The sequence below is a fragment of the Sorex araneus genome, chromosome 1 (genome assembly GCF_027595985.1).
Source record: "Sorex araneus isolate mSorAra2 chromosome 1, mSorAra2.pri, whole genome shotgun sequence".
In the NCBI taxonomy this organism is placed as follows: domain Eukaryota; kingdom Metazoa; phylum Chordata; class Mammalia; order Eulipotyphla; family Soricidae; genus Sorex; species Sorex araneus.
Genome location: NC_073302.1, coordinates 319254561 through 319275177, shown reverse-complemented (window position 1 = coordinate 319275177; position 20617 = coordinate 319254561). Strand labels below are relative to the sequence as shown.

The 20617-nt window shown below is 36.2% G+C and overlaps 1 protein-coding gene across 34 annotated transcripts in view; it reads left to right on the top strand.

The window, feature by feature from the left end:
- The window catches only part of SORBS2 (sorbin and SH3 domain containing 2), a 345528-nt gene that overhangs the window by 304430 nt on the left and 20481 nt on the right, over positions 1 to 20617 (top strand). For 27 of the 34 annotated variants that reach the window (XM_055123778.1, XM_055123792.1, XM_055123791.1 and 24 more), the window contains 8 exons: positions 4237 to 4286; positions 7058 to 7245; positions 9614 to 11191; positions 14034 to 14122; positions 15344 to 15390; positions 17697 to 17811; positions 17895 to 18023; positions 19835 to 20038. In XM_055123778.1, the coding sequence (XP_054979753.1) occupies positions 4237 to 4286; positions 7058 to 7245; positions 9614 to 11191; positions 14034 to 14122; positions 15344 to 15390; positions 17697 to 17811; positions 17895 to 18023; positions 19835 to 20038 (2400 nt within the window). The remainder of the gene's footprint in view (positions 1 to 4236; positions 4287 to 7057; positions 7246 to 9613; positions 11192 to 14033; positions 14123 to 15343; positions 15391 to 17696; positions 17812 to 17894; positions 18024 to 19834; positions 20039 to 20617) is intronic. The other 7 variants (XM_055123808.1, XM_055123809.1, XM_004610346.2 and 4 more) reach the window with 1 other exon arrangement.

Here is a 20617-nt window from a genome sequence, read left to right as displayed (position 1 = left end):
CCCCAGTACCACATGGTCCCACAAACATTGACATTAGTCCCTGAGCACTGTTAGGTATAGTCCAACCACCCCCCGCCAACAAATAAAATAAATATTTTTAAATGTAAATTTTTGTTGGAATTAACCAGAGTATGAAAGAGACATCATATCCAGAATTAAACAATTTTTGCCCTGGAGCTGGAGTGATAGCATAGTGGGTAGGGCATTTGCCTTGCATGCAACAGACCCAGGTTTGACTCCCAGCATCCCATATGATCCCCTGAGCACCACCAGGAGTAACCCCTGTGCATCGCCAGGTGTGACCCCAAACACACACAAAAAAATACCCTGCTCTCTGAAAAATAAATAAATTCTTTTGGGAAACAGTTTAGGACTCAATAAAAGACACAAGCAAATGTGAGGGGTTGCCAAACATCATGTGTGAAAAAGTTCTCTCCGAGAATTCTTAGAAGCCGTTCGGATGGAAATCAAATGAAAAAGCTGGTTTTTGTACAGTAGTTTTCTTGTGGTCCTAAGTAAATGTGAATTTGCTTTAAGAATCTTATTTTCATTGAAGTCTTTTTTAAAAAAAAACACTTTTTAATTAAAGCACTATGAATTACGAAGGCACAAAGTTATTTATGATTGAGTTTCAGGCATACGATGTTCCAACAGCAATCCCTTTACCAGTGTCCCATGCCCTCCACCAGTGTCCCCAGTCCTCCAATCCCTACCCTTATCACTGCCTCCCACCCCACACACATACACCTGCCTCCTCCATGGCAGGCACTATTTTCTTTTTCCATTGTTTTTTCCCCATTTTACGCACTGTAGTTTACTATACTGTTATTAATAGGGTATTAGCGATTAAATAAACAATCCTACACACAGTTTGTGCCTCACTGAAAAGTCAACTCAGTGAAACAAATGCAACTAGAAAATACTAACTTGAAGGTTTACACTGCAAAATGTACTACTGACATATAGTGGTGACAACTGGAACTGCAGGTGTAGTCTTGGGTTATTACCAACTGCCCTTCCAATTTCCTCTGGAGTATACCTCAAAGTGTATGGGAAGAGAGAGAATAATAAATAAAAAGTAAAATAGGAAAATAAGGAACATTAAGAACTATTTAATTCAGTCTTTTCCAAAAGCTTATATTTTTTACTTTGGCACGGGGAGAAAATCATATATAATAAGTAATTCTATTCTCTGTTATATTACCGTCACATCAAAAAAAAAGAAAGATATTATGAGTTTACATTGATTTTCACTTTAGTTGCATATTTCTCTTAGATATTTTGCTTTATAAGGTGGTTCATTTCTTGAAAATTGGAATTTAGAGTTCAGCTCATGTATTTTATTCAAGAAAAATAGATTCCAACAACTCCTAAATTATTAAATCCCAATTAGCTGACACATTAAAATGAAACTCTCATCGCTCAATCTCCACTTCACTGTTCTTTCCTTCACACCAGACTCCTTAGAATTTTGAGCAACGCACTTAAGTTATAGAAACAAGCTCTTGGCTTCATACTGTTAGTTGTCAATGGTCAATTTCTATATAAGGAGTTCCTATAGTTAACATACACAATAATTCCTTGGCATATAAATGGTATGCTAGAATGGTGTAGTGATCACAAAAATATCACATGTGGGGCTGAGATAAATAGATCAATAGACCACATGTCTAGCATGTACCTGAATTAAGATCTCTATGTTATATGCATTCTCTCCAGCACCACTAGGTGTCACCCTAGTGGCCCCCTAAGCACCAATGGCCCAAGTGAGGTTGGGCCCTATTAAAAGTCTGTATCTCACTTGAATAAAGGTAATCTATCAGTAATCAACAGATCACAACAGATCTCCTCTTTTTTAGAGACAATTTTAATTTCAAGATAAGTTCTGCTCATATTCATATTATACAAATATTTTTCTGTCATCTAGCTCAACTTTTTGCTCTTATCACTCAAAAGATACCTTTTCCTTGTGTCTACTTAAAATATCAAAACTGGTTTCAGTTCATTTTAGATTGCAAGACCCATCATAGGGACAAATCATTATATGACTTCATTTAGTCTATGTCTAAAACATAATGACTTGATAGGTGCAGAGCCTTCGTTTTTTAGTAGTGTTTTAGTTCATATTCTATATATAATATGTTGGTGATTTGAATTTTCTGATTGCTCTAGAGTTGTTCTAAAAATATCCTAAACATTCTTTGATGCCAGCTCTGGTTTGTAGCTGGTCTTCCATTAATATGATGATCCATACACAAATAACACTGTGCAAGGCTCTGGAATATTACTTGTCTACAAATATGTAGAATTAATGTTTCTAATGACAATATAATGATTCTATTTATTTTATTACTGGTTTGCTTATGAGGCTAGTGGATAGAATTAGGTTTTCTAATTTCATGCTGATAGCTTAGAAATCCAAATACTTTTTTAAAAATTAAAAGTACTAAAATACTTTTCTTTTTCTAAATGAAAAGGGTAAACTATTCACTCACAGGCATGTATTTCTCCTATTTTCTAGACAAGGTTCTATTCTTATTAAATAATAGAGTTAAATAAAAATATTTCAAAACAGCAATTACAGCTCTTCATAAGGATACTTATCAGACTCCTGATCAACACAGTAAATCTGATTTTTATTGTTATTGGCACTAATGCAAATAACAAATAAATTTCAAAGTGTGGTTTAATTTTCACCAAATTATTTTTAATAGGGTGACTAAATGTTTCTGTGTAAAAATAATTAAAGATAAAATTGTTTCTGGCTCACATTTTAAAAATATTCTGAAGAAGAACATTTTCAAACTAGAAGTTAATTTACTCATAATGAAGAATCTGATCAATTCAAATATATAATATATGTATATATGACACAGATATATGTGTTTATATCCATATACTTGGTATATCTTTATACATTCTAGACATTTACCACAGTTGCCTTCAACTTGCATTAACTATTTAAAGTATTGAAGAGTTGAATACTAATCCTCTTTGCCTTTTAGATGTTTCAGTAATAATTCCAGTATATGGCCAAGAAAACTGAAAAATTTATGTCAAGCATTTTTTTTCTCAGCGTTTATTTTATTATTTTTTTTCAGAATTAAGGATTATGAAAATGACGCTAACAGTTAACATTTGGAGTTACCAGTTTGTATTGTCTTTCTTTGTTGTTATAATCATAGACAACTGAAAGTTGATTTTCTGATGAATTTTTTTTTTTAATATTTTAGCGGGAGATACAGATTAGCAGTGGAACACTTGCTTGCATGTGTAAGGCCTGGGTTTAATCCCCGGCTCAAAAATAAAAAAGTTTACTTTGAAAAAATTATGTCTAGTTCATTCATTTCTTATTAACCCTTAACTGATTTGACAGATAAAAATCTATGCCTGATTTATGTACCAGGCAGTTTAGTTTCATTTCAAGCTGAATTCTGTGATTCTTATTAAATTGTATTATCTATGTTGACTTAAAAAGTATCTCTATTTCTGCTTAAATTTCATGTTGTATTTTATTTATTTATTTGGAAACACCCAGAAGTTCTCAGAAGCCATCTGGTGCTGGGGATCAAATCTGGGGTTCCTGTATGCAAGTATGGGCTTCACTGCCTTTGAGCCATCTTTCCTGGCCCTTAAATTTCATACTTAAAAAATAAAGCCTAAAATTCAAGAAAAAAATAGCAAAAGTTATACTTTATAAACGTTTGATAACTAAAAATTAAACAAACCACTCCTTTGTATGTAACTTCTATTTGCAGTCCATTTCTAATGGGAATAATTGGCTATTGGTTCTTCTCCCCCATCCAGGCACAGTTTCAATTATAAATAGAATGCATCATTATCAGAAGAGAAAGTAGGTATTTAGAAAGTAAGCAGAAGGAAATCAGGTTCTATCATTGCTCTCTGGGAAGATATTTATAAAATCATAATAAGTTATGGGCTGGAGAGATAGTCCAGTGGATAAGGCATTTACCTTGCACATGGCCAACCCAGGTTCAATCCCTATCATACCATATGGTCTTCTGAACCTGCCAGGAATGACTCCTGAGTACAAAGGCAGGAGTAAACCCTGAGCACCACCAAGGCTTACAAAAAAAAAAAAAAACAAATCATAATAAATTGCATTTTTAATCTCAACTTTTACAGTGCTCTTTTTAGGATACCTATTTTAATATCCACAATTAAATAAGATTTGCCATGGTGAAAGTTCATGGAACTATTATTTTATTTTTACAGGCCTCTTTATATCAATCCTCTCTAGACAGAAGCTTGGAAAGACCAGCTAGGTAAGAATATCACTGTATCTCATGTGTTTCTCAAAAAAGCAAGCAGAATATTCCTTTCTTCTTTAATAGTGATAATTATTCAGTGAATTAATGATGACGTTTATGTTAGCAAGTATTTTAAGCACCAATTTTGTGAATGTTGTTCCATTTCAGCATAATTTTTAATTATCATATTCAATAATTTAGCAATATTAAGGGAAGTAATTCTGAATTCTTATACAGCCTGAAAAATTCTTTTCTTCTCTCTTGTTATAGGGATTATAAGCATCCAATTTTCAATATTGTCAGGTTAATTTTATGATAATAAAGTTGAGAAAATCCTATAAATTATAAAAACTTTGTGGATTATATTCCATAAATATTTGTTCATAAATATTTGACCACACAAATCAGAAATACTTTTACAACCATTATACAAGAGCTTACCATCTACCAGATATTCTAAGTACATAAACACAATCAGTTATTTAGGTAGCATTGTGATTTAAGTACTGTTCTCTCAGCTGTATCTCTAAGTAAAAGAAAGCTTAGGCTATAAAACATCCAAGTTTGCATAGTTAGAAAACAGTAAACAAACTAGAGTTGAACAACAACCTTGTAGCTGCTAAGCATAACTTCCCTAAGAATCTGCCAAGTTAGTTCTATTGGTAGGTTTTAACTTTTATATTTTAAGACCCAAAAGTTCAGTAGTACTGAAATAATCCAAAAATATCTAATATGTGGTATCAACAATAAACATTTACATATTCATAAATCACATTTCTTTAGAGTTCTACCAACATAAGTAAAAAACTTTGTAAACTTGGTCATTTGTAAATTGGGCTCACATTTGTTTTCCAATAATATTAACATCATTAAGAAGGGGGGGTTTCTTCAATGCTCTCCTTTTATATAGTTTATGTTTATATATACAGCCAAAAAGTTTGTATTTTGAGTTCTAATCTGACCTGAAGATGGCTATAAAGACACGCAGATCTTCATGTGACAGCCTACTGAAGCAAAAATATATCTCAAAGATAGGCAATTTCTTTAATAGAACATAAATTTTAAGTTCTGATCCCAACTCTATATTTGCAACATGTGTGTGTGTTCTAGTTTCTTTGATTGTGAAGCAGTGTCAACAGTGTAAGTTTCACAGAGTTTCTGTGCAGGCTGCATATGACAACAATGTCAGTCATAGAGCTGGTTCACAGGAGCTGATGCTGCTATCACTGATACCAAGGCATGTGCTGATTGGACAGTTCATTGTGGTACATATCTTTATTCACTGATGCTTGTCTTAAAAGATAGTATGTTCAAGCTCAGGACCTCACTTAAAATATTTCCTTACATTTATAACCTATTGACATCACTTTACATGATTGGCTAAAATGAATTTCTCCTGACCTGCTTATTGGTAATTCATGAATTAAGTAAAAAAATTTGAAACCCTTGAGTAAGGTTTCAAAGTGCAGATTGTTAGGAAAAGTCCTAGAGAAACTTGTTGTAAGAAAAATTTGCCTCACCATATGGGTTCTGTTATTCAGTTCTTTGCTGAATTTTGGTACTCTGACCTGGTTATATTCGGGATATTGAAACTCTTCTTTATAGAGAAAAGAGATAAGACACAAGTTCCAATACTGCAGCAGTACAGGTGACCAGGTTCAATTCCCAGCATCCCATATGGTTCCTGAGTGTCGCCAGGAGGGATCCCTGAGCACAGAACCAGGAGTAAAGCCCTGAGCACCACTGGGTGTGCCCAAAACCCAACCAACCAAACAAGCAAACAAAAAACTGAATTGTCTGTTACAGTGTTTTACTGTTTATAAAAGTGTTTATAAAAGTGTTTGCAAAAGAATTTTTCAATAAAAATATAGATTTGAAATTAGCTTTCTCCCTACTTAGATGCCATACTTTATGAGAGTATGACTCACAGTGAGTCATTTAGATAAGCAAGTATTCTATAGCTTCCCGTTGCTTTCTTCACCCCAAATTATGTCCACATAAAGTTCTAAACATGAATACTTATTTGCAACTTAATTCATAATTGTCACAGCTTGGGAGCAAACCAGATGTCTTTCAAAAGGTACTTAGATAAACTGCAGTGCAGTTATACAAGGGAATATTAGTCAGCAATAAAAAATTAAGCTCTCAAACCATTAAAAAAAAGACAGGAAAGAAACTTAAAATTATATTATAAAGGTAGAAGCTAATCTGAAAAGTCTGCACAGTGTATTATTACAACTCTATGGTGTTCTGGGAAAAGCACATTTAGATATATTCAAAAAAAGTGGTTGGCAAGAATCCATGAGCAAGGAAGAAGGTAAAGCATAAGGGCGTTTACAGCATGAAACTATGCTGCATGATATAGTGGGGATGCACACTCCTGTTGATTTGTCAAAATAAGAAGAAAATTCAGCATGAAACTGACACAGTGTATTTTAATTGCCTCTAATAATGCATCAATATGATTTATTCATTGTAGCCAATATACTTCCATAATAAAAGATGCTTATAAAAAGAAACTGTAGGGGTGCTGTGGAGAGGATAGATAGGAAGTCTCTGTATTTTCCAATCCATTTTAATGTAAATCTAAATCTGCTTTAAAAAATTAAATATTGATTTCTAAAGATTATTATAAGAATATTGCATTTAATATCAAGGAAAAAATTCATTATAATGCGGGTCTGGAGGTGTAGGAAAATAATTATACCACTGTCATTAGCAGAGCATCTTTCTAGTTCACGTGTAGCCAGTTCCACTACCAAACTGCTGCCAATTCCTTCTTCCAGTTCTGCCAGCCTGGCCAGTGACTTTAGGAAAAGGCGGAAGAGTGAGCCCGCAGTGGGGCCACCACGAGGTTTGGGGGATCAAAGTGCAAGCCGCTCTAGCCCCAGTCGGGCCGACCTCCCGGGTTCAAGCGCCACCCTGACCAAGTCTTTCATGGTTTCTTCTCCTTCTTCCCCATCAAGACCAAAAGGTGAGCAAGAAATGGACTGATGTGTGAACAATTTTTTTGTTTGTGTTTTAGCCTAGCATACCAAGTGCAGGAATAGCTAGCTGGCTGCCCAACAAGAGTCAGCATTTGAACACAGTGTCTTGAATAAAATTCAGATTTTAAATTAGCTTTTTCCCTAGTTAGACTAAAGAATGGGGCTGGTAAGTCATTTGTATAACAAAATAGTCTATTATCTGTTAACATTTTCTTACTCCGAAATATACCCACTTGTGCTTTTTAATAATAAATTTAAAGTATCAAATAACTGTCAGGCTATTACAAGATTGCTTTAATATTATTTGCGTATTATCAAAATTTTATATTACTGCCAACCTCTAGAAAAATCAACTAAACTATGGAAAAGAAACAAAAGCAGTGACAGAGAAAAATTGTTGCCCAAACATACATTGGGTTTTTCCCTAATATTTAATTCTAAATAAAAATATATGAACCTGATGGAACTTCTTTCTCTTGTCACCCTATATTTTTTGTCAACATTCATATATAGTAGAATATCCATAGTTCTCATGTAACATAATGTTTGATTTACCCACTAGTAAGATCTAACTGGCTTCAAACTATAACATAAAATTTAGCTGCCACCAACCCTATTTCTCTCTGTTTCTTCATTGGCAACTCAATGAAAGGTATAAAGAAGAGCCAAGTCACTCTTTCAGGTCTCTGAAATCTTGTTTAGTGTGTTCATAAATGTCATGTAGCAAAAATAGGCCTGAAACAGAGGACTATTTGAGTCCTGAAATGGAGAACTATATAATCCTCCAGGGAGGATTAAATGAGCATCCAGGTACTAGGGTTAGCGTTGGGGCCTCAGTTCTCCTCCAATCCCCTGTGGCTGAAATCAAAGAGAAGAAATTTGGTATGAGAAGACACCAGTTGCCATAAAACAGCCCAGATTCAGCTGCATTTCTCAAATGCAGAATAAGAAATAGTTGTTTAGATCATCGGACACAATATACACAGAGCTCTCTTCCACAGCCTACTGTCTACTTAACTGAATGGTTCAGAGGAAGTTGTACCTCCTTTCATTATACTCTTCCTTCAGTTAACATAAATTGCTCTATCTGATTCCACTTTTCAGTTATGCTCATTTAATAGGTCATGAAATGCCAATTAGGCATTATACTTGAATCCCTCCTGAAAACTAAATGTATTGTGATTAATTTTTATATTTGGTTTTATTCCAAAGAGTATTAAGTCAACTTCCATTCCCTGTTAATTATATTGGAAGCTTATAGGGTAGAGCTTTCAATAGAAATTTATTTTCCCATCACTCTTCTCCCTTTACGGAGAAAAAAAAATTCCATTGGATAAAATTTGGTAGATCTTTCATTAGTTAACTGAGTAAAGTCATAAAATATTTCACTGAAAAAATTTTTTTCTTCATGTCTCTTCCAATTTTTTTTAAAAAAGACCCACTATTGTGAGAGATGGGAAGAAAAAAAGATATATTTACTTCTAGTATAGTAAAGCACTTGCCTTGTATGTGACACACCAAAGTTCTATCTCAGATATAATCCCCCATCCCCTGAAGCTGTTAGGAGTGATCTCTTAAGCACTATTGGTACGGCTTCAAAACAAAAACAAACAAAAAATCATGCATGGAGCCTTCTAGGCCAGTTGACAGAGTATTCACTTGGGTGCTCCATGCCCCTGCTGAGCACTGTATGGGGAATAACCCCACCAGAAAGAGATTGAAAGTAGAGCAATGTAAGCAAAAAAAGAGGTTCATTAGTTTGTTTCAAGGGACACAAATTATTTTCTCAGGGAAAATATGAGTAATAGCTCACAGTGTCTTGCTTTTTGAAGTTTTGGAAATTAAATTGTCTTATTGTTCTAATTACATTAAAATTGATACAGTTCTGAGATTATTAGTTAAAGGTAAAATTATAAATTAATCTTTATTTATTCACTATTATAAATCAAATGAAATTCAGAACCTGGACATACTATGTATTAAATCAATCGACACTTTAGGCAAGGTTAAGCCTTTAAATTACTATCAGGTCATGCTGTATTTCTGACATATCATATTTCCAGAAAGATGTATAAAGTATGCAATAAGGATAAGGTATTAACTCCAACAATTACTATTTGTTTGAAAAATAAAAAAGAATCTGCTATCTGCCAATCTATAGTCATTGCCTTGCTTTAGAATTAGACCATTCTCTAAAGTTGAGGCCACCTGTATAGTAATCAGTGTCTCAATCCAACTGCACTAACCGCTTTCTCTTTGCTATACTCTCTAATGCTTACTGACATGCTCTCCACTTTGGAAATCTTTTAACTTCTCCAAATGTCTCTCCTCTACCATGCTGCTATGGATTGAAAGGTGGGGACCGTAGCAAAACGTGCCCATCCCTTTGCAATTACTCAGGGCTCAACAGCACCCCCTCCAGTGAGTTAGATTACTGTAACACCTACAGACATCATTTGGATGTCCCAAGTGACTCTCAGAGGGCCATCACTTTCAAGAATGGCTGGCAAATGGCTCGGCAAAACGCAGAGGTCTGGAGTAGCACAGAAGAAACAGTTTCCCCCAAAATCAAATCTCGTAGTTGTGATGATCTCCTGAATGATGACTCTGATAGCTTTCCAGACCCCAAAACCAAGTCTGAAAGCATGGGCTCTCTGCTCTGCGAAGAAGACCCCAAGGAGAGCTGTGCCCTCACGTGGGCTTCCCCCTACATCCAGGAGGGAAGAGGTAATGGCAGGTTAAGGCTTCGGCATAGGTCAGCCCATGATGCCCCGGGGTTCCTAAAGATGTACAAGAAAATGCACCGCATCAATCGCAAAGACCTGATGAACTCTGAGGTTATTTGTTCCGTCAAGTCGAGAATAATGCAGTATGAAAAGGAGCAACACAAGGGCCTGTTCCATGGCTGGAGCCAGTCCTCCACGGAGGAGGTGCCCAGAGACATGGTCCCCACCCGTATCTCCGAATTCGAGAAGTTGATTCAAAAGTCAAAATCCATGCCCAATCTAGGAGATGAACTGTTATCTCCAGTCACCCTAGAACCCCCACCAAATGGCCTGTGTTCCCAAAGGCGATTTTCCATTGAGTCTTTGCTGGAGGAAGAACATCAGAGTAGACGCCCTTCTCAGGTACAACGGAACTACCAGTCTAAAACCCTCGTGCCAATTCAGATTGAGGTCACCAGTGAGGAACAACCGCGCAGTCACGTGGACTTTTCAGATAGTGACCAGGATGGCGTGGTGTCTGACCACAGTGATTACATCCATGTGGAAGGATCATCCTTCTGCAGCGAGAGTGATTTTGATCACTTCTCTTTCACATCCTCGGAAAGTTTCTACGGCTCCAGCCACCACCATCACCACCATCACCACCACCATCACAGGCACCTCATCAGCTCCTGCAAAGGCAGGTGCCCTGCCTCGTACACTCGCTTTACCACGATGCTAAAACACGAAAGGGCCAAGCATGAAAATACAGAGGAGCCCAGAAGAAGGGACATGGACCCTGGCCTTTCGAAACTTGCATTTTTAGTCAGTCCTGTGCCTTTCCGGAGGAAAAAAAATCCAACTCCCAAAAAACAGACCGAAAAAGCAAAATGTAAGGCTTCTGTATTTGAGGCTCTGGACTCTGCCCTGAAAGACATCTGCGACCAAATTAAAGCTGAAAAGAGAAGAGGGAGTTTGCCAGACAACAGTATACTGCACCGTCTCATCAGTGAACTGTTGCCGGATATTCCTGAAAGGAATTCTTCCCTTGGTGCTCTGAAAAGGAGCCCCATGCACCAGCCTTTTCACACACTGCCTCAAGATGGTGCTATTCATTGTCCATTGTACCAGAACGATTGTGGGAGAATGCCTCACAGTGCCTCTTTCCCAGACGTAGACACCACCACCTACCACCACCAAGAGCACGACAGTGCACTGAATCTCCAAGGTGGATGAACTTTTCTTTCTTTTTTCCATGTCGTTTAGACAGCCTCCCTCCACCTCTTTCATTTCCATTCCTACATCTCATCATTCCTGAGTCATGAGACCATCAGCATCATTGCGTGTTGCAAAGCAAATGTTTGTTGAGCAAATTTGTCTGTCTTATTGACTAGTTCTTATTTGCCCATGTGTGTTTTAGACTTGATGTGTGGTCTAAAGTGATCCCCCAATTCACAAAAATTTACTCACTCATAATTGAAAGGGGAAAATCATCTTGTAACTTATCATTAGTATTGAAACAACTATTACATTGAAGGCACAAATTAAACATTTTGCCAATTTAGAAAAAGTTCAAGGCAAAAAACATAATTCAATATCAGAATCCATAAGAAGTTGATAACTTTGTATGAGCTCTCTTTTGTAAAGTGAATCGGTCAATAATTTAACAAAATCTTTTTCTCGTTTTTTAATACTAATTTTAAAGTCATTCAGTGGATAAATAATTACTTCAATCGTTACATAGAAAATACTCTATCAGGATATTCAGAAAGGAAAGCAGAAATAACAAGCACAGTAATTAACAGATAATTTAGAATTTGTTTAATAACTCTCCAACTGAAAGAATACACTTGGAATATAATTTTTATGAATGTACCTTTAAGCTGTATATAAAAGTCTCATTTAATCACTTTCTATCGCTTATTTTTTTGTCCATTATTTATTTTATATTTGGCTAATAGACCTCTGTCACTGTATCACTGTATCACTGTCATCTCGTTGCTCATGGATTTGCTCAAGCGGGCACTAGCAATGTCTCCATTGTGAGACTTGTTGTTACTGTTTTTGGCATATTGAATATGCCACGGTAGCTTGCCAGGCTCTGCGGTGCGGTGAGATACTCTCGGTAGCTTGCCGGGATCTCCAGGAATAGACCTCTAATGCATTTAAATTTGATTAGTTAGCTTAAAGGTGACTCTCAACTTCAATCTTATAGATGGAGTACCATCTTGGAATGATATTACAAAGATAAATAGCAATTCAAATGAAGAGGACTTTTAAAAAATTCCGAAAATGAAAAGAAAAGCACAGAGTGCTCTTATTTTTTTGGCAATTATTTTCATGAGTGCTCTTATTTTTAGGCAATTTTCATTAGTTCTTAAAGAGTATCTGTTTACTATGTTGAGACTCTGAATGAACTCTTAGCTGAAACTTGGATCGTCAATAGGATCCTTATGTACCATCTATTGCAAAGTGCTGTTCATACATTCCTACTTAACATTGGCATAAACCAAGGTTATAGGTACTATTGTAAGTACAGTTTTAGAGCTGAAGAAATTTAAATACAGAATCGATAAAAAATTTGACCATAATCACACAAAGTAAGATGCAAAAAGGAGATTCAAACTTCTTGTAATTCAGAATTTATACCATAAAATAGTGTCAAAAAAAGACAATTGCAATGTCATTTTAATGTAATAAATCTGTCCCAATTATTTATCATTACACAAGTTTTCTTATTTATTATTACCTTTACATTTATCTTCACTACACATCATGTTTCAAATTTTAGAATACTTAAATTAATGTCTGCAATTTTAAATTCTCACTGATCAAGATATGTCATAATATAATTTTTATCAGTTATTTGCCTTTTCCAGCTTTAAAATATCCTAATATTATTCTTTCTAAATTTTATGAACAGATAGAGTGAATTATTGAAACATAAATTTATAGGGCTTTGAAATACATTTAGAGAATTATTTACTTTCCAACTTTGTTTAACCCAATGAAAAATAATTTCTATTCCATAGATTAGTAAAAACAATTTTAAATGTAATCTCAATACATATCTTTCACATCTATCACATCTGTAAGTAAAAGTTCTCCCTTATAATCAAAGTAGTCAGAACCCTTAACCAATATTTAATTTTTATAATCAGCACATTTTGTTCCTTTATGGATGGGCTTTATTTTTTTATGTTTCTTGTTTTTCAAAATAACTGAACCTTTTAAAGGAGCAACAGAAAGAATTTATAAATTTGCCCTCTTATACCAATAAAATTCTATAACATAGTTTGCAAAATACATTTAACCTCAATTCACATTTCCAAATATAAATTTGTAATATATGAAAGATCTCCATATGTTGACTTGCAGTCATAATTTTGAAATGTAATTTTATTTTTATAAGGTGAACAAAAACAATTTGGTAATTGCTATATCTTTTGTTTAAGGGACTTTTATCCCTTTGTTTCTTGGAACAAATATTTACTTCTTGATAAAGTAGTTGGCTTTTTAAGACTCGATAAATATTCAGGCAAGAGAGAAAGGAAATAAGGAGAACAGATATGATCATAGCATTGTCTTCATTATACATTATTTTTCTCTATTCTTTTTTCATTGCTGTAGTCTTAACTTGTTGCTCCACAAGTCTTTCTATATAATGTTGGGTTTTTTAATTTCCACTCTTATTAAGGAGCTTATAATAGTAATTACACATTGGGGAGATAAAAAAGAATAGAAGTAGAATGCATAAAAAGTTGAAATGAAAACTCCTTGCAATTGTGAATTGTCTCACCAGGTGCTGCAGTGCAGTCCTATCCGCAAAGCAGCAATTCCATTCATGTATATGACTATAAAACTTCTGCAAAATTAGATGTTTTCCATCTAAAATGCTCTTTTATCTGTGTGTGTCTTTTATCACAACTTTGTGTTTACCGATTTTTTTTCACACATTTTCCATTGTAATGTCTCTCCCAATTTCAGGGGCTGAAATAGCCTTGGTCAGAGAAAAGAGCTACTTAACTTTTCTTAACTGCATGTTCTCATTCTGCCTTGTCTTTCAATAGACCGAGAGTCCCCTAGAAGTTATTCGTCCACTTTGCCTGACATGGGGAGAAGTGCACCAAGGGAAAGAAGAGGAACTCCAGAAAAAGAGGTAGCAATTTAATAGCAATTTTATTTTTTTTGCTCTTTGGGTCACACCCAGTAATGCTCAGGGGTTACTCCTTGCTCTGCACTCAAAATTACTCCTGGCGGTGCTGGGGGGGGGGGTGCATATGGGATGCTGGGGATCAAGCCCAGGTTGATCATGTGAAAGCCAACGCCCTACCCTCTGTGCTCTCGCTCCGGTCCTCATTTCATAGCATTTGAGTCCCTTTTAAACATCCTAGATAGAACACTGCCAGTCAAAGTTATGCACCAAAGCTGTGAAAAACATAGATTAAAAACAAAGAAGCAAGAGAGAAACTCTCTGCAAATAAACAGTTTCCTCTGGACCCTGAGCAAAGGACCGGAAGCATTCAGCAACATTCTGACCCCAGTCAGAGCCCTCTTCCCTACTGTGCCCCTGGTTTGGCACCAAGACCTGAGATTTGACCTGCCAGCCATGAATTAGCCTTGAACTGGCTGGTCTCATGAAGGAAGGTGGTTTTTCCCTGAACAAAGCAAAGAGGCAGGTGGGAAGCAGGAGGGAACCTGGTGGAGGGACATTGCGGGAGAAAAGATCATGCCTATAGAGGGATCAGTTTGGAACATGGTCCATCTGAAACTCTACTGTGAGAAACTATGTAAGTCATGATGCCTTAATAAAAGTTTTTTCATTGAAAACTTAATTTTTTAAAAAAAATTAAAGGTAAACAGCTGAAGAATTTTTGAACCCTACCAGGAACACAAGATGAGCAAGCCTATACTTTTGCCCGCTAGAATGTTTCTTGGTTATGCTAAATTTAGAAGATGGAACAATTTCTTCATAATTTCTTACAGCTATTTGATTATGATTCAGAAGGAATTGTATCAACATGTACAGTAGAGCAGTTGATTCTTCACACTTGTTTCAGGAAAACCCTTGATTACAACCAAAGATACTTAGGACAGAATGACCTAGGTATTTCTTCACTCTGTGTGGTCTGCTGGCATTTCATCCCTCTCTATGGCATTCACCTACCTTAGTTCTAAGATAAGATATGATTTATAATGCTTGGGATGAATGATTCCTATGAAATTTCTAAAAAAGAGCTGATTTATAAATTTGATATATGGTTTACATTTATAAGTCTAATTATTCTTTTAAGTTCATTTCTCTCTAATTCACATAATACTGCATTCTTATAGAAAATCAAATTTTAACTTGGTGCTAATCCCTTACCTTCCTTTTCAGAAATTGCCTGCAAAAGCCGTTTATGATTTTAAGGCACAAACATCTAAGTAAGTAAATAAGGATTTATCATATTATTTTAGTTGGTTTTTAAAGGTTATGCTTGGGATGCAGCTCAGTGGTAACAAGCATGACAGCTGGGTTTGATACCAAGCTCTGTACACTTTCTCTCTTTCTCTCTATCTCTCTGTTTCTCTCTCTCTGTCTCTCTTTCTCATCTCTCTGATTGTTTCTGTCTCTGTTTATCTGTTGTCTCTCTCTTACACACACACACACCTACACACACACACTCACACATACCATTGGCTTTCAATATTTTAGCAATACTTTAAGAGATAAATATTAAAATGAGATTTCCAACAAATAAGTGCCAATTTCCAGTTTCATTAGACCACTGTTATTAAGTGATACCTTCAGAAGTACCTGGGATAAACAAGAGAAATTTTTTTATCCTGGGTATGAATGAGTCACGTCTAAGCAGTGTTCAGGAGCTACTTCTGGCACACTGGTCGTGTTTAGGGGATCAAACACATGGCAGTTCAGACAAGCCTCATGCATAGCCTCATGCATAAAAAAACCATAACCCTTGCATGATGTCTTTGGTCTGGAAACTTTATTTTGAGCTTAGTCCAGTTACAGTGAGTTTAAAAATGCATTGAACATGATAAACAGTGCATATTAAAATGAAAAGATAAAAAATTATTAGGAATCATTATTTCTAGAATTTTTCTGTTAAAACTGATAGGAGAAAGAGCTAGTGAAAAACATTGACTGTAAGAATTTTATCTACCCAGTTCTTTCCAGGATTACTTGCGGAATGAATTACTGCAACTCTGTATAAAGATTCTGGCAGTCGCATCCCCATGTGTAAACATCCAAAGCTTAGAGCTTCTGAGGAAATTCTGTCCTGGGTCATTTAATGTTGGTATTTTTATGCACTGTTTGCAATGATTTTCCCCTATTTTCCTTTTTTTTTAAGTTTTTGTTTTATTGAATCACCGTGAAAAAAGTTACAAAGCTTTCAGGTTTAAGTCTCAGTCATATACTAATTAAACCCCCATCCCTTCACCAGTGCACATGTTCCACCACCAAGAACCCCAATATACCCCTTCCCACCCAGCCCCCGCCTAAGTAGCTAATGATCTTCACTTTATTCTCTCTATACTTTGAATACATTCAGTATTTCAATAGAGAACTCACTATTATTATTTGGAATTTTCCCCCAACAATCAGGCCTGCTGAAAAGGCATAATTTAATAATTTCTTTTCATTGCTGAGAGTGAAGACTCTGAGTTCTGGGTTTTGGGTTTCTGATATTTTCGCTCAGTTCACAGTCTAGTATCATTTCTGCAAGAAGCCGCTCAGGGTGCCAAAGTGGGCTAGAAGACCTCTCGATCATAGTCTTTAGGAAGGAGCAGAGGGTCCGTTTTTCGCGCCACAGTTCCGGATCTTATCTGGGTGGAAGGCATGCCGGTAATGGCGCCCCCCCCTCCCAGGACCACCTACAGGCTACGTCACTAAAAAGTCACACCTCTGGGTTGGGGGTCTTAGAGGGTGGCTCTCGCCACGTGGATGCTGCCGCCACCGCCATTTTCCACTCAGAAAAACAGGGCAGAGGGGGAAAGTCCCTCCCCGGGCAGCACGAGGTTGTAGCTCAGTTCACAGTCTAGTTCACAGTTTAAAAGACCTCTCGATCATAGTCTTTAGGAGCAGAGGGTCCCTATTTTCCTTTAGAAGCTTATTTATCAACTAAGTACATGAATAGATTTAAATATAAAGAAGCCCTTTACATACATTGTAGTTCATTATGTTTAGATCTTTTTTTTTTTAAAACTTTGGCCTTGTTAGAATACCAGATAGTGAACTCATTGTTAATAGAATTAAATTACAGAGTATTGTTTAGACAACTTTACGTACAGATAAAACCAACACAAACAAAAACAAAACAAAAAACTCATCATGGATTCTGTCCACAGAATCCAAGTTACCAGAATGGGAGGAGAATGGGCCCAATGGACCATGGTGTAGGGATATTTGTACTTTGGTAATGGATGCAATGTGGTAGCATCATTTAAGAAGGTATGAAAAAGTACCGCTTAAGCACATGCAGTGATGTAAACAAATATTTGCCTCTGTTCATGGGTATAGTGTCAGAATATTTCAGGAAACTCTATCAGTAACTGTATCATTAACTCTACCACAAATGTATTATGAAATGTGTTTGACAGTAAAACTTGGGGAAAAAAAGAAATTGTACCTTTCAAATACACAGTTATATACACTGATGCTATCTCAATCAAAGCAAGGGGGGAAATGGTTTGATTTCCCAAAACTAAATTTAACATGCCTCTTGCAGGGAATTATCTTTTAAGAAAGGAGATACTGTCTACATCCTCAGGAAAATAGACCAGAATTGGTATGAGGGAGAACACCATGGCAGAGTGGGCATTTTCCCCATCTCATATGTTGAGGTAAGTCCTTTCCCTGTCTCCTAAATGAATGTTGCCTCCAAAGCTGCCACAGGTCCAGAATAAATAGCTCTTTCCTTTCATAGAAACTCATGCCTCCTGAAAAAGCACAGCCTGCAAGACCTCCACCCCCAGCTCAGCCCGGAGAAATTGGCGAAGCTATCGCCAAATATAACTTCAATGCTGACACAAATGTGGAGCTTTCTCTGCGGAAGGTAACCTGGCCGTTCTGTGCATCTGTGCGTTGAAAGGCTAATTTCGAAACTAAAATAGGTTTAAAAAAATAAAACACTAAAATAGGTTTGCTTCTTCCTTCAACGTTTTTGTGTTAGCCCCCTTTTCTACAAAGGACTTCAACAGACCACTCTGAGTCACTCACTGTCAGCTTTCACTCCTAATGCCCTCACAGAGGAGGGGTTCTGCAGGACACGGGGATTTTATTTGTGGTTTGTAGCCCCCAAATCCTCGGCAAGGAGTGCCTTGGGCTGAATATCAATATACCTGGGAAGTATCAAAAAGAAAAACACATCTTTATTAACCACCAAGGTGCTTACCTTGAAAGATGCCTCCAGTATTTGCTTTTTCTTACCTGGGAATCAAGGACTGGCCCTAAAGTAATGGAACTATTTACTCTGGGAAAGCAGTCCGAGGAGGTGCAGTACTGTTCCTTTGATGGGCCTTCTGGACCTCATGACTGACCCAGATCTCACCAGCATCCTCTCCATTCCGAATGCTTCTTCTAACCAATATCAAGAAGAGCACTTGAAGGATGATCAAGTGAACTGTTTCCATTGTGTTCTAAGAGATCACAAGCATGTGTGAGATAACCACATGCCTGCACACATCAGACACTGGAGAGCAAGATGCACTGTGCTTGGAGAATATTGGGCCTATTGATGAATTCCTTGCCAGGAGCAATGAAGGGAAATTCTGCCTTCTTGTCTTGGTAGAACCTCATCTTATTCAACCCTCTTTCTCCTTGCTCTGCATCATCATCAGATTCTCCTCTATCTTCTAATGTCTAACTCAGCATTACAGAACCTAGATCACCTTGTATTTCATATTTTAAAGAGAAGTTCTGCCAGTGGAATTATAGTATAAGCCATAACCTAGGAATAGCCTGTTTGTGGTGCTCTGCAGTGAAATTCAGGGCAGTTTTAAGTTGTTTTATTTTGTTTGTTTGTTTGTTTGTTTGTTTTCTATTTCAGTTTGGGTGGTGCTCAGGGCTTACTCCTGGTTCTACACTTAAGGATCACTTCTGGTGGTGTTCAGGGGACCATATGGGATACCAGGGTTGAACCTGGGTTGGCTACATGCCAGACAAATGCCCTCCCTACTGTATTATCTATGTCCATGTGGCATTCATTGTCTTGATCAGTGAAAGTAGCAGTAACAATGATTGTAGGACACTCTGCTATTGCAAAAGCCAATGCTTCCACTCAAATATGAAATAATTGCGATGGTAGGATGCCATTATTCTGTTCAGAGGCAGACCAGGTAGATATTAACCCTTCCCAGGTTTAATTTACCTAGAGTACTTTCTCTGCCCAATCCATTGACTTCTTTCATTGCTAATGTTCAGTGCATGTAGATTATAGAAGAAGGGTTTTTCATTCAATTTCATGTCTTCTAGAGGTTGACTTCTACAACCCACTTCAAACACACCACCGTAATGAGTTGTGCAGGGTTTCAAAGCCATTGCTAGAAAAGATGATTAACATGAGTCTGTTAGTAATATTCCAATGTTGTCGATATGTTGCTTATTAAGCTATTGGGTTTTAAAAATAACTTGAAGAAGTCATTTTTCTCAATACAAGTCTGAATAGGTATGAGCCTACCCATGGCAACCAAGAAGCTGTAGCTTAATTGCATTCTCCTGTTTGAAAACAACAGCAACAACAACAAAACCCCAGTAGTATAAAGATTTCTCAAATAGAAATACATAGTTTATTAAGAAAATATTGTTAAAGATACTTTTATGTTACCATGCCTCTATTTATAATACAATTTCTAATATTCCTTACAGGGAGATAGAGTGATTCTTCTTAAAAGAGTTGACCAAAACTGGTATGAAGGTAAAATTGCAGGAACCAGCAGACAAGGCATCTTCCCTGTTTCCTACGTAGAAGTCATCAAAAAGAATACAACCAAAGGTGCTGAGGATTACCCAGAGCCACCAATACCCCACAGCTATTCTAGTGATAGAATCCACACCTTAAGTTCAAATAAGGTAAGAAGAATTTCTAGCATATTTGTATAATAGTTGCAGGTTGATGTAAGATAAACAAATGCATCACTTGTAGGCCATCAAACTAGAATGTCTCAACTACTGCAAAACTGAAAGTTTTGCATTCTATATTTCTGGGTATTGGATTCCAATGACAAATTAATCTTATTTTTTAAATTGGCATGGGTACAAATACAAAAAGCTTTAGTTGATCATTTTCTTTTTAAGATATTGAAAGGGAAACATTATAAAACCTTGATTTGCAATATAATATTTTAGATTAAAATCATGTCATATCTGTTGTGAGTATAATTTATTTGTATTTTATAGTTTCTTAAATATTTTCTCTCACTGCTGAGGGTAGGGGAAGCTTATGTCATAATTTGATAAGAATATTTGACTGACTTATTCTCAATTGTTAACTTATACTGTGACATCATTGGCTTAATAAAACAAACTTCTCAATAGTATTAGACAAAATTATTTTGAGAAAATTATAATATACTAATTATAAATGATGATTTCTACTACACACTAAATGCGATGAATCCTATTTTCAAGTGGTATTTCTAAATAGAGGAA